Source organism: Cibotium barometz, unplaced genomic scaffold, assembly GCF_041138505.1.
Source record: "Cibotium barometz isolate CiBa-2024 unplaced genomic scaffold, ASM4113850v1 ctg419, whole genome shotgun sequence".
NCBI lineage: Eukaryota > Viridiplantae > Streptophyta > Polypodiopsida > Cyatheales > Cibotiaceae > Cibotium > Cibotium barometz.
This window is the reverse complement of record NW_028229440.1, coordinates 39,880-53,795: the sequence shown is the minus strand read 5'-3', so window position 1 is coordinate 53,795 and position 13,916 is coordinate 39,880. Positions and strand designations below refer to the sequence as shown.

The 13,916-nt window shown below is 47.1% G+C and overlaps 1 protein-coding gene across 1 annotated transcript in view; it reads right to left on the bottom strand.

Moving 5' to 3' along the window:
- The window catches only part of LOC147602589 (uncharacterized), a 42,776-nt gene extending 29,060 nt beyond the window's left edge, over positions 1–13,716 (bottom strand). The window contains exons 1-2 of the mRNA XM_086797844.1: positions 13,625–13,716; positions 11,379–11,575 (exon numbers count right to left, since the gene is read on the bottom strand). Of these exons, the coding sequence (XP_086653970.1) occupies positions 11,379–11,575; positions 13,625–13,678 (251 nt within the window). The 5' untranslated portion in view covers positions 13,679–13,716. The remainder of the gene's footprint in view (positions 1–11,378; positions 11,576–13,624) is intronic.
- Between the last annotated feature and the right edge of the window lie 200 nt (positions 13,717–13,916).

Sequence of the window (13,916 nt, the reverse complement as noted above, 5' to 3'; positions counted from 1 at the left end):
ATCGCCAAGCTGCGTCCACTGAGAGGCCTGACGACGATAGTAAAACTCATGTCTCTGCTCCTCTACTTCTCGAACCTCCTGGAGTGCCTGGCTCAGCTGGGACGCCACCCACTCACATGCAGGCTGCTGCTCCTGAAGGCGCTGTAGAGAGGCAAGGCTGCGTCTCAGCCGATGCTCCCGCTCGCGAATCTCTCCCAACCGTGTCAAAGCTGCAGCATGCAGAAAAGAGCTAAGATCGATGAGTCCCTGGGCACACTGGTCCGCTGCATCCTGGTCAGAGTACTGACTATCATGCCAGATCCTCTCAATGTCCTCAGCGAGACTGGGATCTGTAAGTACCCTCTCTGGGATCCTCAACTGCAAGCTGGGCTCCCGTGTCCTCTCCTCCAATGTCAAGATAACTAGCGCATGATCTAAAAATGAGGTGCCAGCGAGAATGCCGACGGAGCCCCCTCGCTCCCCTAACCAGTCGCCCACATAAAAGCGATCAATCCGTGATAGATTAGTCCCTCCCTGCCGGCGATCCGACCGGGAGAAACTAAGACTGTCCTGAGACCGGGAGAAAGCCCCATGCTGCCATGCATCAGTGATCCTCAGTGACATGCACAACCGGTCCCAAGCTGCAAGCTCCGTGCCATAAACTCTAACATGACTGCCTCCCACCCTATCTGCCGGGTCCTCAAGCATGTTGAAGTCTCCCCCGACACACCAATGTGCGGCCTCTGGCAATGCATCCGTAACCTGGGTCCAGAACTCCGCTCTGGCACTAGCATGATTGGGCGCATAGACGTTGAGCACGCCCAATAGCTCATCATGCATCCTCAGAATGACATATTGTGCTCTACCAGCCACAATGATCCCTCGATCCACAATGGCCTGCCGCCATACATCTGCAATGACCATGCATACTCCTCCCTGTCCACCCAAAGGACCAAACCCTGCAAACCAAAAAGTGTCCCATCTACCAGGCATCACCGAACCATATCTCCGGATCCTGCTCTCACCCAAGTGGTGCTCCTGCATCATCAAAATATCAATGCTGCCACCAACCAGGCATCTCTGAAGCTCCTGCCTCAAGCAACCACGATAGCGTATAAAATGTGCTCCGCCAAGGCCCTGTACATTCCATGTTATGATCCTCATGGATGCCCTGCTAAGGTGGACGCTGTCTCAGCCGTACGGCGGGCCTTCGCAAGCGGCTTGGATGGAGAGTAGTCCCCATCCGAGCGGCTGCGAATCTGCCCACCCGGTGTGCTGCAAGAATCCCGGATCAGGCGCCAGTGGCTGTGGCCCATGGCGACTGCCTCCCGCTCTGACAAAGCAGCCTCGTGTATACACACATATCCAGGGTCGCGTGCTAAGTCTGCCACTATGCGAACGACCAAATGCCGAATCCCTGAGGTATCCACACTCCCGGGATCCAAGAAAAAATGAGCCAACTCCCGAAGTCGGCCTATCACATCTGTCACCTCCAGATCGCTCATGTGATGAGAAAACTCAACTGCCTGAGTCTTCAGAGTGCTGAGAGCGAGCTCTAGAGTCCACTCCCGGTCGCAAGGGCCACATAGAGGGAACGAGAAGGCCACCGCTGAGTCTAGTGCCTCCTCCCCGCGGGCCGGAGGTATCACTACATGAACTCGGATGGGTGCTGGCTCATGGGGGCCCTCTGCTCCAAAAAGCCGTGTGAAGGTATAATCAAGAGCCTCCGAGCGCTGTCTAATGCCAAGGCGACTCAGCCGACTGCGGATAGATGAAATCCGTGAAGCCCTAATCGGCATAGGTCTCCTCTGTGATGCTCGAGCGAGGTCAGTGCTCAGCGCTCTCCGGACTGCAGGTGAACGCCAGGGAACTGCCAGCGCCTCCCGGGAAGGTGAGGCGGGCGGAGGGGGAGGAGGGGGAGGGGAGGGGGGTGGAGAGGAAGCCGCTGCCGAAACCGGAGCGGAGGCGGGAAGAGGCGATGGTGGAAGCGAGGCGGTGGGGGGGGGACGGGGGTGGGGGGGGGGACGGGGACGGGGGGGGGGGGGGGGGGTGAAGGAGGGGGTGCTGGCATCTCCTGGTCCTCAGTCGTCGCCGTGGGGGTCTCCTCTTGGAGGGGAGAAAAGCTGTTCGTCACGGGAACCCAGTGAGGCTGAGACTGTGGCTGCTGCTGCAGCGGTCTATGGATGTGCTGCTGTGGCTGTCTCCCTCGGCGGCGCCCCTGTCCAGGCTGCCACTCCGAGGCCTCTGTGGCCTGAGCAGGTGTCCCAGAGGCAGCCTGCCGAGCCGAATCTGTGGGGCGGGCCATCAATAGCCTGCTGTGGTGAGGGTCGAGGTCTCCTGCGAGGGCAGGCCTTGGCCAGATGGCCGACCTGTCTGCAAATGAAGCACTAATTCGGGAGCCCCGAGAACTCCACTCTCTGATCTATCCATCCCCCCCCTATCCTAGGTAGGGGAATGACCTTAGGAAGGGAGGAGATGTCAGACACCAACACTCTAACCGAAGGTAGCCCAGCTGCTCTGGCCACCACTGAAGCAACTGAGGGGCCAGTCTCTAGTACCGAGCCCACCAATGCTCCGAGCCTGGGGAGGAGCGGAAGATACTCCCGGCGGAGTCCAGGGAAGCAAACTGTAACATGAAAAAGGCGCTCTCCCTGCTCCGCCGGTGCTGGGTCAAATCCATGCTGCCAAGGTCTGAAGAAAGCCCAAGCACCCCTGATGTCAAGGAGACTCATGGCAAGGACCTTGGCAACACTCTAGGCGGCCTCGAACTCGATCTGGTAATGTCCACGGCCCAATAGCTGTACATCCAGGATCTTGCCCACATCTGCAAGAAGGCGGGCCTGAAGAAGATCCCGGATCTCCCCTCTGCTGAGGCGAGTGCCGACTATACGGCAGATGGTGGAATGTGCCTGGAGGCGTTCCACCTCTGCGGTGAGGCTCGCTTCCTCTTCTGGCGAAAGAGAAAGCCTGATGGGGGTATCCTCAGGGGCGGTCGAGGGGGCTGCAGAAGAGTCCCTCTGAGGTGGGGCGGGAGGAGCCTCCATCAGAGTCTGAAGCTGTGGCGAAGGCAGAGCAAATGCGATACCTGCAAGAACCGAGCTGCACGCGAAGGGCGGAGAGGGAAGGCGGGAGGATAAAAAAAGAAAGAACCCCAAGGGGCGGAAAAAACAACAAGAACGGGGGGGTTAAGGCAACGAAGAAACAGGGGGGGCGGGAGCAGCGCGAAAGGAGAGGCGGTGGGGGGAGAGAGGGCTGGCGGAGGGGGGGGGGGGGGGGGGGGGGGGGAGGCGAACTGAAGGGGGCGCGAAGGCGAACTGAAGGGGGGGGGAGCGAAGGCGAACTGAAGCGGGGGCGCGAAGGCGAACTGAAGGGGGGGGGAGCGAAGGCAAACTGAAGCGGGGGCGCGAAGGCGAACTGAAGGGGGGGGGGGGAGGGAGGCGCTTCAGCGCGAGAGAGGGAGAGAAAGCAAGGAGAAGGGGGGGGGGGCGCGATGGCGAGAAGAGGGGGGGGGCGCAAAAGCGCTAGTAGGCAGGGGACAGGGCGCGAGGAAGGGGAGGCGAGGGGCGAGCAGTGCGAGCAGGGGGTGACGGCGGGAGCTTCAGCGAGCTTCGAATCTGACTTGTCTTATGTTTATTAATTAAGTCTTAATCATGTTAATAAAGCTATAAAAGCTTTACAGTGGTATCAGAGCAAACTTTTTTCGCCCTGTGTTATGCCCAAACCCTAACCCTAACCCTAAAATCAGTCCTAACCCTAACCCTAAAATCAGCCCGCCCAAACCCTAAAATTGGGTGTAGCAAGTGTTGAATGGAAGAGCAAGAGAGAATGCCCCATCAAATACAGCCCCCAACTCCCAATTTTTGCTAATTAAGTTCGGGCCAGCCATATGCAAGACACTCTTGCATAGAGGAGACGAAACAAAAAAAAAGCTTTCAATCACGAGGGTTACCCTTCAGCCGGCACCCTTTCATGAACAAGCACCCCTCCTTTGAATCGGCTCATCTCTTCTTCATGGCTTTTCCTCCAGGTCGGCTGCCCGTTGATCAACGCACGTCGACTTGCTGATTTTATTTTATTTTTTTTAAAAACCCAACACACACGACTATTGGGCCTTAATGCCACGTGTACAAACACATTTTAAAAAAATACCATAAACGTACCTTACGGGCTCTTACTAAACGGCGCCACCCTTGCGGCCGTTTTCAGCCAAGCGCTCGCCGTCGCCTGTCTTGATCTCTTGCGCGTCGGCTTGCTGCCGCCTCCCTTCCTCGAAAACAGCCTTCTTCATTGCTAGGCTCCTGCGGTCTATGTTGGTGTTTGGACCATCCACGTGTAGTTAGTGTTTTCCGTGGCTTGACGGCTACTACCTTGGTGCTTCTTCTCCAGCAATACTATTTATTATGGCAACCTCCTTCAGGTGTGATTTTTCCATTTTCTTGGGTATACACAGTTCACATAATGTGGAGTATTAACATATCAGCAACCCGCCATTTCATTCTTTTGCGGGCTCTCCACTCCTCCGAGGCCAATACCCCTTTCTACGGGATCAAAAGCACCTCTCCGATCACGTGGACACACACTACCCTCTTCTCCGACGGCTTATGGCAGAGGAAACCTATGACTTCAGTTATTTACAAGATACACCCTCTCAGTCCATAGTGCCCTCTCCTACCCGTGTTTCTCCACCAGTCTCAGCCCCTGTTCCAGTGAGTGTGCCCCCCTTTTTCCAGCCCACTCATTACCACATTCAGATAGCCACACCGACTTCTCACCTCCGAGAATTCGACGTGTGGGTGATCCATGTTCGTACTTCTGCACAGGATCTGGATCATTATTGTTTTATACTCAGGCGTCATCCTTATCTGGGCGCTATCCTCCCCGAGTGTAGCATCATTTTTCATGAATATTGCACTTATTCTGAGCACATTCATCCATCTTCATTCACGGTGCGCCCCTCTACACTGGAGTATACACCCTTGACACCAGTAGTAGCTGCCCCTACCCCTGTACCTTCTTCTCCAGTAGCAGACTCTCGTGCGAGCCCAGTCCCAGAGGATCGCCCTTACTATACTGGATGGTCTATAGCCGCTTCACTAGTACGTAGCCTCTCCTCTCGGGATTTCCAGATGCCGCACCCTCCAGCCGATGGTTCTTACTAGAGCCCAGCGGCGTCATCAACAGCAAAAACCCCCAGAGCCTCATCACCCTGAAGCCTCTACATCAACATCTCCTCTCATGGCAGAACCTGTTGACATACCAACCCCTCCGGAATGGCAGTCAGCTTTGCACTTCAACAGCAGTTCCAACAGCAACTCCAGGAGTCTATGGCATCCTTGGCCTCTCAGATCCAGCAGCTCCACACGGATCGCCACTCCTACACAAGTTCCGTACCAACAGCAGATGTTTCAGCAACAGTACCAGCATACGAAGACGTCATTCCTTTCGAGGTAGAAGGCGACGACCTTAAAACTCTTTATCGTCTTATATTCATCACCTTCGCGAATGCGAATTTGATGATATCCAGACTTAAGATCAATTTTGGAGAAGACCTTTGCATGGAGCAATTGATCAAACAATTCATCAATGCGTGGAAGAGGATACTTATTCTTGATAGTTAACTTATTAAGGGCACGATAGTCGATGCAAAGACGCATAGACTTATCCTTCTTTTTCACCAAAAGCACTGGAGCTCCAAAAGGGCTTTTACTTGGTCGAATATGTCCTTTCTCCAAAAGTTCAGTAACTTGTCGCTGTATCTCCTGAGATTCCGTAAAAGAAACTCGATATGGAGCACGAGTAGGTGGAGCACTGCCAGGAAGAATATCAATAGCATGGTCGATTGGTCGACGAGGTGGGAGAACCGCAGGAAGCTCCTGAGGAAAAAGATCCTAGTATGGAGCAAAGAAAGATTGCCTCAGATACATCACCTTTGTATCTATGTCCTCGGGAGGGTCATTGGCTGAATAGACCATTAAAAGTGCTGAGGAACAACCACTCTTGCGGACCCACCGTTTCACTTGAAGAGCTGAAAGGGTTGGTGTAGAAGGTTGGTCTCTGATTCCTTCGAGAGCATTTTGAGTAAATTGTATAGAATGGTTCCGGAAACTGATCAGGGGATCATATTGATACAACCATTCTTGACCAAGGATCATATCATAATGTGCCAAATTCATGACTTGGAAATCCAATTTGTCACGATAGTGCTGAATTCGAAAGGAGAGGTGTTTGGCAATGGTGTTACACGAGGATGTGGAACCATCGGCAAGCTCTACTTCATAAACAACAGTACTTGGAGAAGTCTGAATCTTCAACCTCTGACTCAAGGTGGTTCCCACAAAATTATGAGAACACCCACTGTCAATGAGCACCTGAATAGGTGACTGGAAACAGAACCTTGAAAAACCAAAACCTGAGTGGACCGCTGAGGCAACGGTGAAGAGGCAGTTTGTGCTATGGCAGTAGCGGTAATTACTGAAGCATGTGCAATAGCATGGTGATTAACTACACGCTTTCCTTTGTCAGCAACTAGGGGTTTCTCCTTAGAAGTGGGGGGTTCAGCATTAGAGTTCTGTCGATGGGTTGGTCTTTTGGGGTACTCAAACCAACGATGAGGTCCATTACAAATTGTACACAATCCCGTCTTTTGTTGATCCCGTCCAGAAGGAAAAGTAGAAGGACGAGGATTGCGAGATTGGTCACGTCTTTGGTCCCGTCCACGATCCGAACTGCGTGGTTGGAAGGAGTGAGAACGTCGGAACCGAAAAGAGGACGATCCTTCTGATCGGCGAGGGTGTTGAGACCATTGGGGATTAGGCCGGGAGGTAGAAGAGCCAGATGACTCTCTGCGACTATCTCGGCTCATACGAGATCCATTGGCTTTCTGAACGTCATTAGCTCGACTGGAAGAGGCCGAATTTCGAGAATTAATGCCTGCAACGCGCTCGGCATATCGTATGGCATCGGCAAGATCGACAGGGTTATATTTCTAAACATCGGCACGCAGTGTGGGGTTAAGCCCTTCAACGAAGGCATGAAGTTCGTCCGCTGGGGACAAAGAATCAATCTCCAATATCAAGTTGGTGAACTGGGAGATATAAGAGGCCAAGGAATCAGTTTGGTCCAAATGGCGTAAGCGAGTACGGGCTTGGAAATCCGCATTGGCAGGTATGAACTACTTACGGAGGACCCGCTCGAATTTCTCCCACGTTGCAACCGTTTTTCCAGCGTGCTGTCGTCGTTGCCACCATAATAAAGCAGTGTCTTTGAGGAGGGATACCGCAAAAATCACCTTTTTGGAGTCAGAAAGGGTCATGGTTTCAAAGTATAAGTGCAGTTTGTAGAGCCATTGGTCTAAGATGCGCTTATTGCGCTGACCACCATAAGAATCGGGAGGTGTAATTTCCAATTTCTTTGTTTTACTAGCTTGTATAGCCATTCGGGTTAACCAATTCCCCTGCAACATTTACGAGTCTGATGAATGATCTTTTTCGTCCTTTTTTGGACAAGTTCATCATTATTTATCTTGACGACATCCTGGTGTTCAGTCGTAATATGGAAGACCACAAGGCACATCTTAAGATCGTTTTCCACGTGCTTCGACACAATGCTCTTTATATTAATCCAGGCAAAAGTGAATTCTTCAAGACATCCTTGAAATACCTTGGACATGTTGTTTCAGCAGACGGATTTCAAGGACCGTTATTCAAAAGATCGTGATTTTGGAAATGCATTTCGAATTCTCAATTCTCAAAATGCAACTCCTTCCGACTTAAAGATTTATGGAGCATATACAATAGTGGATGGTTTATTATATTATCAGGACCGTATTTATGTACCTCATGATACTCATGTTCGAAGAGTATTGGTGAAAGAACATCACGAGGTCACTTATGCTGCACACCCAGGCATCAACAAGACTTATCGTCTTTTGACAGCTACATACTATTGGCCTCAAATGAAGCAGGATGTTATTAAGTTTGTTACAGCGTGTCTCTCGTGCCAACGTATGAAAGCTAGCAGACAAGTTCCAGCTGGTCTTCTTCAACCACTTCCAGTTCCCAATGAACGCTGGGAAAGTATTAGTTTGGATTTTATCACTTCATTGCCACGTTCTTCTAAAGGCAATACACAGATTCTTGTGGTGGTTGATAGATTTTCTAAAATGGCACATTTCATCCCGTGCAGCAAGAAAGCAGCCCAGGCTTCAGATATTGCAGTATTGTTTATACAGTATATCTTCAAACTTCATGGATTGTCAAAATCTATAGTTTCGGATTGAGATCCGAAGTTTATAGAACATTTTTGGACTTCGATATTCAAGTCTCTTGGTACAAATTCTCTTTAGCTCTGCTTATCATCCTCAGACAGATGGACAAATGGAACGAGTTAATCAGATTCTGAAAGAAATGCTGCGACATTATGTTTAGTCTCGATTAGCTTCATGGGAAGAATATTTACCTTTGGTGGAATTTGCTTATAATAATTCTTATCATTCAGCTATTGGAATGACACCTTTTCAAGCAGCTTATGGCCATACTCCCCTTATTCCTGCCAACTTTGTTCTTCAACATAAAGTGGCTTTAGCAGACCACCTCATTCAAGAAATGCAAGATATTCTATTACAGATTAAGGATAAGATGATTAGCGTCCAAGAGCAATATCAACGCACAGCTAATAAGCGTCGTCGTCACATTGAATTTCAAAAAGGAGACTTGGTATTATTATATATTGCCCCTCATCGATACAAGACAGTGAAATCAGTTTTCCCAAAGCTTCGCCCAAGATATTATGGACCCTTTCGTATTATTAAGAAGAACTCATCTCTCAGTTATAAGTTGGAGTTACCACCTTCTTGGGGTAGAATTCATCCAACTTTCCACATTTCTTGGCTCAAGAAGTTTGTGGACGGTGATTTTCCAGTTTTAGATCATTTGGATTATGTTCCAGAAATCGAAGATGAACACATACTCTTAATTCCAGAGATAATTCTTGATGTCAGACAGAAAGAAACACGACATAAACTCACTATAGAATTTTTGGTTAAATGGAGAGATCTTGATGATTCCGACTCTACTTGGCAAAGTGATGAAGACTTACAAGAATATCCAGAACTTCTTCGGGAATTCTTTCAAAGACAACCATCTCTTCTTAGCCGAAGTCTTATTTTAAGTGGGAGGGAATGTCACGATTGTGACTAACTCTCTTAATCTCTCCTTAATTACTCCTTAATCTCTTATTAACTGAAAGGACACCTGTGAAGGGTCACACCCTTACACCTGGGTCACTATCAAAGGACATGTCTATTCATTAAAAGACACACCCCTAAGTCCAAAGGACATAACCGTTGACTCAAGAGCCACACCCCTTCCCAGGGATGTGTCTCTTCACTTGTACCCTTTCACTTGTAATCATCTTTTGTCTCATAGGCCCATCGGGCCTTTTGTAAGACATTAATATAACTAATTTTCTTTCTTTCTTTCTCCCTAGGCCCCCAACCCCACTCATGTCACCACAAGAGGATCAGAGCCATCATTTCCCACCACCAAAGGACTTTCTTCTGCGGACTCAGCTTTACTACATTGGGTACCATGATGCAACGCCCTATGCGAGATATTTTAGGGTGATGTGAGAGCTTGATGTTCCTTGTATTGGGATCAGCTTTGGCATTTTAACTCTTGTTCCTTTCTTTTATTTTTATCACCAATGATGATGTATTCCATGGACATGATGTAATCCTTTGGTCTCATAAGTCATTTTAGACTTTTGTAGACACTAATATAACTTTCTTTCTTTCTTTCTCTAGCAAACCGCAAGCATAAACCAAGAGTGTTTACACTTATACACTAATTAACCATTGAATTCAGCATAAGCACAGAAACATAATTTCACAAACATACATCACAAGATTTGCTTCTTTTCATCATGAAACATTTGCACAACATTAGGGACCAGAAGATGGGCTGATCCCCCCTCCCCCCTAAACTGTCATTTTCATTACCATTAAGGAGTGAAAGGCATCAAGCATCATCAATGGGCAACCCAAGGCCCAACCTTGTCAAACTACCACTTCTTTCCACAATGCAAGTGAAGACAGTAGCAAACAATATGTTCCAAATGACTGGTACCCCTCACCCTTCATCACTGTCAAAGCACCATGGGATCCCATCCCCATGTCATCACACGTGAATCCGTCAAGCTGAGACACTCAACCAGTTTTAAATTCATTCACCGCCTTTGCCCCTGACAAAGGCTGATGTAAAGCTTCACACCTGTGTAACATTCTTGTCAATGGCCTCTTGCACTTAGGCATATCCACATACATATCATTTTCCCAAAGAACTCTCACAGCTAAGAGTAGAATCATTGTTTTGCCTTCATTGTGTATCTGAAACACATGAAATTGAATGGCAAGGTCATAGTTTTGATTTTTACCAATATTTCAGCAGTGAACCCTCAAGATTTAAGAGCTGTTGCAGAATATGCAGGTCTGAAATTTGGCTTTACAGACCCTAATTCTCGGACAGTAGCACATGATAGTGTTCCTCTCTATGTGGGAACCACAACCACTCGAAAAGATGTCGAACAGCAGTTGAAAACAGCCAATAATGGGCTGTAAAACAGTTTTCCAGCACCTATGGAGATATAAAAATTGCGCCCATTAAGAGTAGGATGAAGATAATTGATTGTAGTAGCCTATAGAAGGGAGCAAGCTATAGCTCTAGGGTTTTTCAGCACTTCAAACAGGTTTTTCCTTCATAAAATATGAGCAAAAACTCTCAAAACTTCCTAGCCAAGAAAAAGAGAAAAGCGAATTTTATTTCTTTTTTTCTAGAGAGAGGAGAGAGAATATGAAGTGGGTGGCAGCATGGGAGAAGCAATCCCATGTGTCCCCTAAGTTGGCCCCCTGAGTGACAAGGTGGTTTCCTACGCCCAAAACCCAAATTTTGGGGCTTTTGAGTTTTGTCTACCTAGGAAGGTGGACATTTGGTGTCCATACACCTTACATTTTTCATAAAAGAAAATGCAGCTGAAAAATGGTATAAAACATATAAAATGTTATCAAAGTGTTTTTTAACTTTCAAAAAGAATGAAATGTGTCTTGTTGCAACTATGCCCCCACTTCTGTCCTTTGCCCCGCCCATCTCGGTTTTAGGTCTCAGTTGAGCCTTGTAATAAGCGCGTATTTCTTTTTATTAGGAGGAGGAGCTTTTCTCAAAAGGTTCCAAAACAAGGATATAAGGAAGTACAACTTATCCTTAATCACAAACCAAACAAACTTTCAAGAAATCAATCATCTCCCTTGGAGATGGTGTGGATCATTCACTCGCTATGTGCGTGCATCTTGCAGCAAAAGATCTACATTGCTTTCAAAAGAGATGAATCAGGATTTAGAAACATACATATGTGACACTTGAGTTGCCGCCCACCCGATGTTGAAGATTGCAGCAAACACACTGTACGCAATCGTGGTTGCTAGTCTTGAATATGTTCCAAAAATGGCACATGCCCAACAGCCTCCAAACACAGAAGAAAATGATATAGCTACTAAAACAGAGCCGCCAGCATGCCATAGTTTGTAATGTCCATACCTATCAATCTGCATATAAAGTACCACTTGCAAGTTCATATTCAACCACCATGTTCCTAATTAGAACAGTGTGCAAACAAAAACCCTTTAAATTATTTCAGTTGTGCAAGCCTTGAAGCCCAAATCCTCTTAAAAACTTACCAACAAAGCAAGTGAAGGGTTAACTTCAGAAAAGAAGAAGAGAACAGGTCTCTCTACATGGGTGGCCACTCTCAGAGGGAAACTACATACCCTGGGCGAGGAAAGGGGAAAAAGGAAAGTAATCCTAAGTCAGGGTAGCACCAATAAATATCACCAGGGCTCCCTTCAAGAAGGCTATTCTTCCATATGCAAAGAAAGCAATCAACTTGGTGTGCTACTCCATGAGGTGTACACACCTTGCAGCCCTTGGAATGAACAAGCAATAAGTTTATTTGTGTCACAATTGTTGACAAGTATTGAACCACCTCCAAGTGTGATAAATGGCAGCTGGTATGATATCCCATATGCAAAAGAAGGTCTTCTTCTTTTTTGTGTGTGGGGTGGGGGGTGCCTCAAGCTAGGCAGCCGGGGGTGGGGGTGGTTCACGGCCCTTTCCAGTTCCAACAGCAATTTCTCCCACTAAGACTGCTTTTTACCTCAGCTGCATACCAACTTCACATGCTCATAGCAATGAAAGTGACAAATTAGTGAAATTGGCCCTCCTTGAACCACAATGCTCAATACTTTTTTTACTTCAACTCATGCTGCAACTCTTTCTTATGATTCCTCTCTTAAACCTATTTAATACCACCTCTTAGAAGCCTCCGTCATCCACCAGCTTTGGCTCATCTCAATTGTTAGTCAAACCATGTCTCGGTTCCCCTAAGCTATTCATGGAAACACTAGTGCTTCATGGTAGCTTTAGCCTAAAAATTATTTGGCGCTAGCTTGGATGAAACTTTACCAGAATAAAGAAGAGCCACTTTTGAATCTACAAAAGAACAAGTTTACGTCCCTTCTGCACTTGTAAGCTTTTTGTAGTTGTTTGCTCTGAACCTCCAAGATCTCTTCCTTGATCTACCTCAACTCTTGGCCAATGTATTGACTCCATGATGGCCTCTACAGACTCCATTGCTTTAGTCAACAAGATTGAGCACTGACAACCACTTACCACCTTAAAAGGAACCCACTTAACAGATACGTAAACATGCTCATTGATGGCATGTTACACCAACCACAACCCCAAAAAGAGTCCGATGCTTCGTACAAATCAAAGTTGTATTACCCAAAATGGTTTGCATTTTGAAACAAAACGGCATCTAAAGTAGTTTCAAAATTTGCGTACCAAAACAGCACCTGATGACAGAAATAAGGATCGAAATGGAGGTCATAATAATGCTTGTCTTTGTCTCTCCCAAGGATTTTCAAAATTCGTAGAAGAGAAAAGTTTGTTCTTCAGGGGAATAAGAGTTGAATGTACAAATTATTTCTAAATTTTAAGCAATGACTCCGGTTTCCATTGTGTTTTATGAAACAGCTTCAATTGTTTCATGGAACCATGTATAAGATGAAATAAAACACGATTCCTTTACTGCAATCATTGCAGTGCTTTTACTGTCGTGGACTGCACCAGGTGACTAACTTGGACTGCACAATGTGAATGTGTAAAAGCTGTGCTTGTTGAGAAGTCCCTTCCCAATGGGAAGCAATTAATACTGCAGCTTCCCTTGGAGATAGGTTACCCTCAGAACCTCTACATGGAGATACTCCTTATGAAGTTCTCTTCAAAGAGAAGCCCAAGGTTTATCACTTGAAGATATTTGGATGTACATGCTTTGCTTACATACCTCATGAAGATAGAGACAAGGGAGCTATCAAGTCAAGGAATTGCATTTTTCATAGCTACAGTGAGGTAAGCAAAGGTTATAGACTCTATGATCCATCGAATTCTTGCTACCAAATTAAGCGATGTTGCAGCTCCACAAGACAGCCCATCTATCCAATAACTAGTCATCTTGAGCAGATTGCAAACAGTAAAGAGGCATTGCATTTACTTGGAGGGCATTAAGCTTTGAAATACCAATCAGGAATACTTACCAGACTCCCTACAAAAACTGTTGCAACTCCATCCGCTAGTTGTCCAGATAGCATGACAATTCCCGCCTCACTATCAACATGGAAATCACAGGTTCAAGTCAGTTCTAGGAGGCTAAAAAGCACAATAAACTTTTACTTTCTTTTTACCTTTAATCTTAACGCAAAAACTTCTCAGTGCAATTAACATTCCTTAGTTTGATGCAATTTAAAAAGTGCAGACAAGCCATGGTATCTTAACAACAAAATCACTAGTGGCATAGAATGGAAACCATGACAAAGAAGGGGGGGAAAA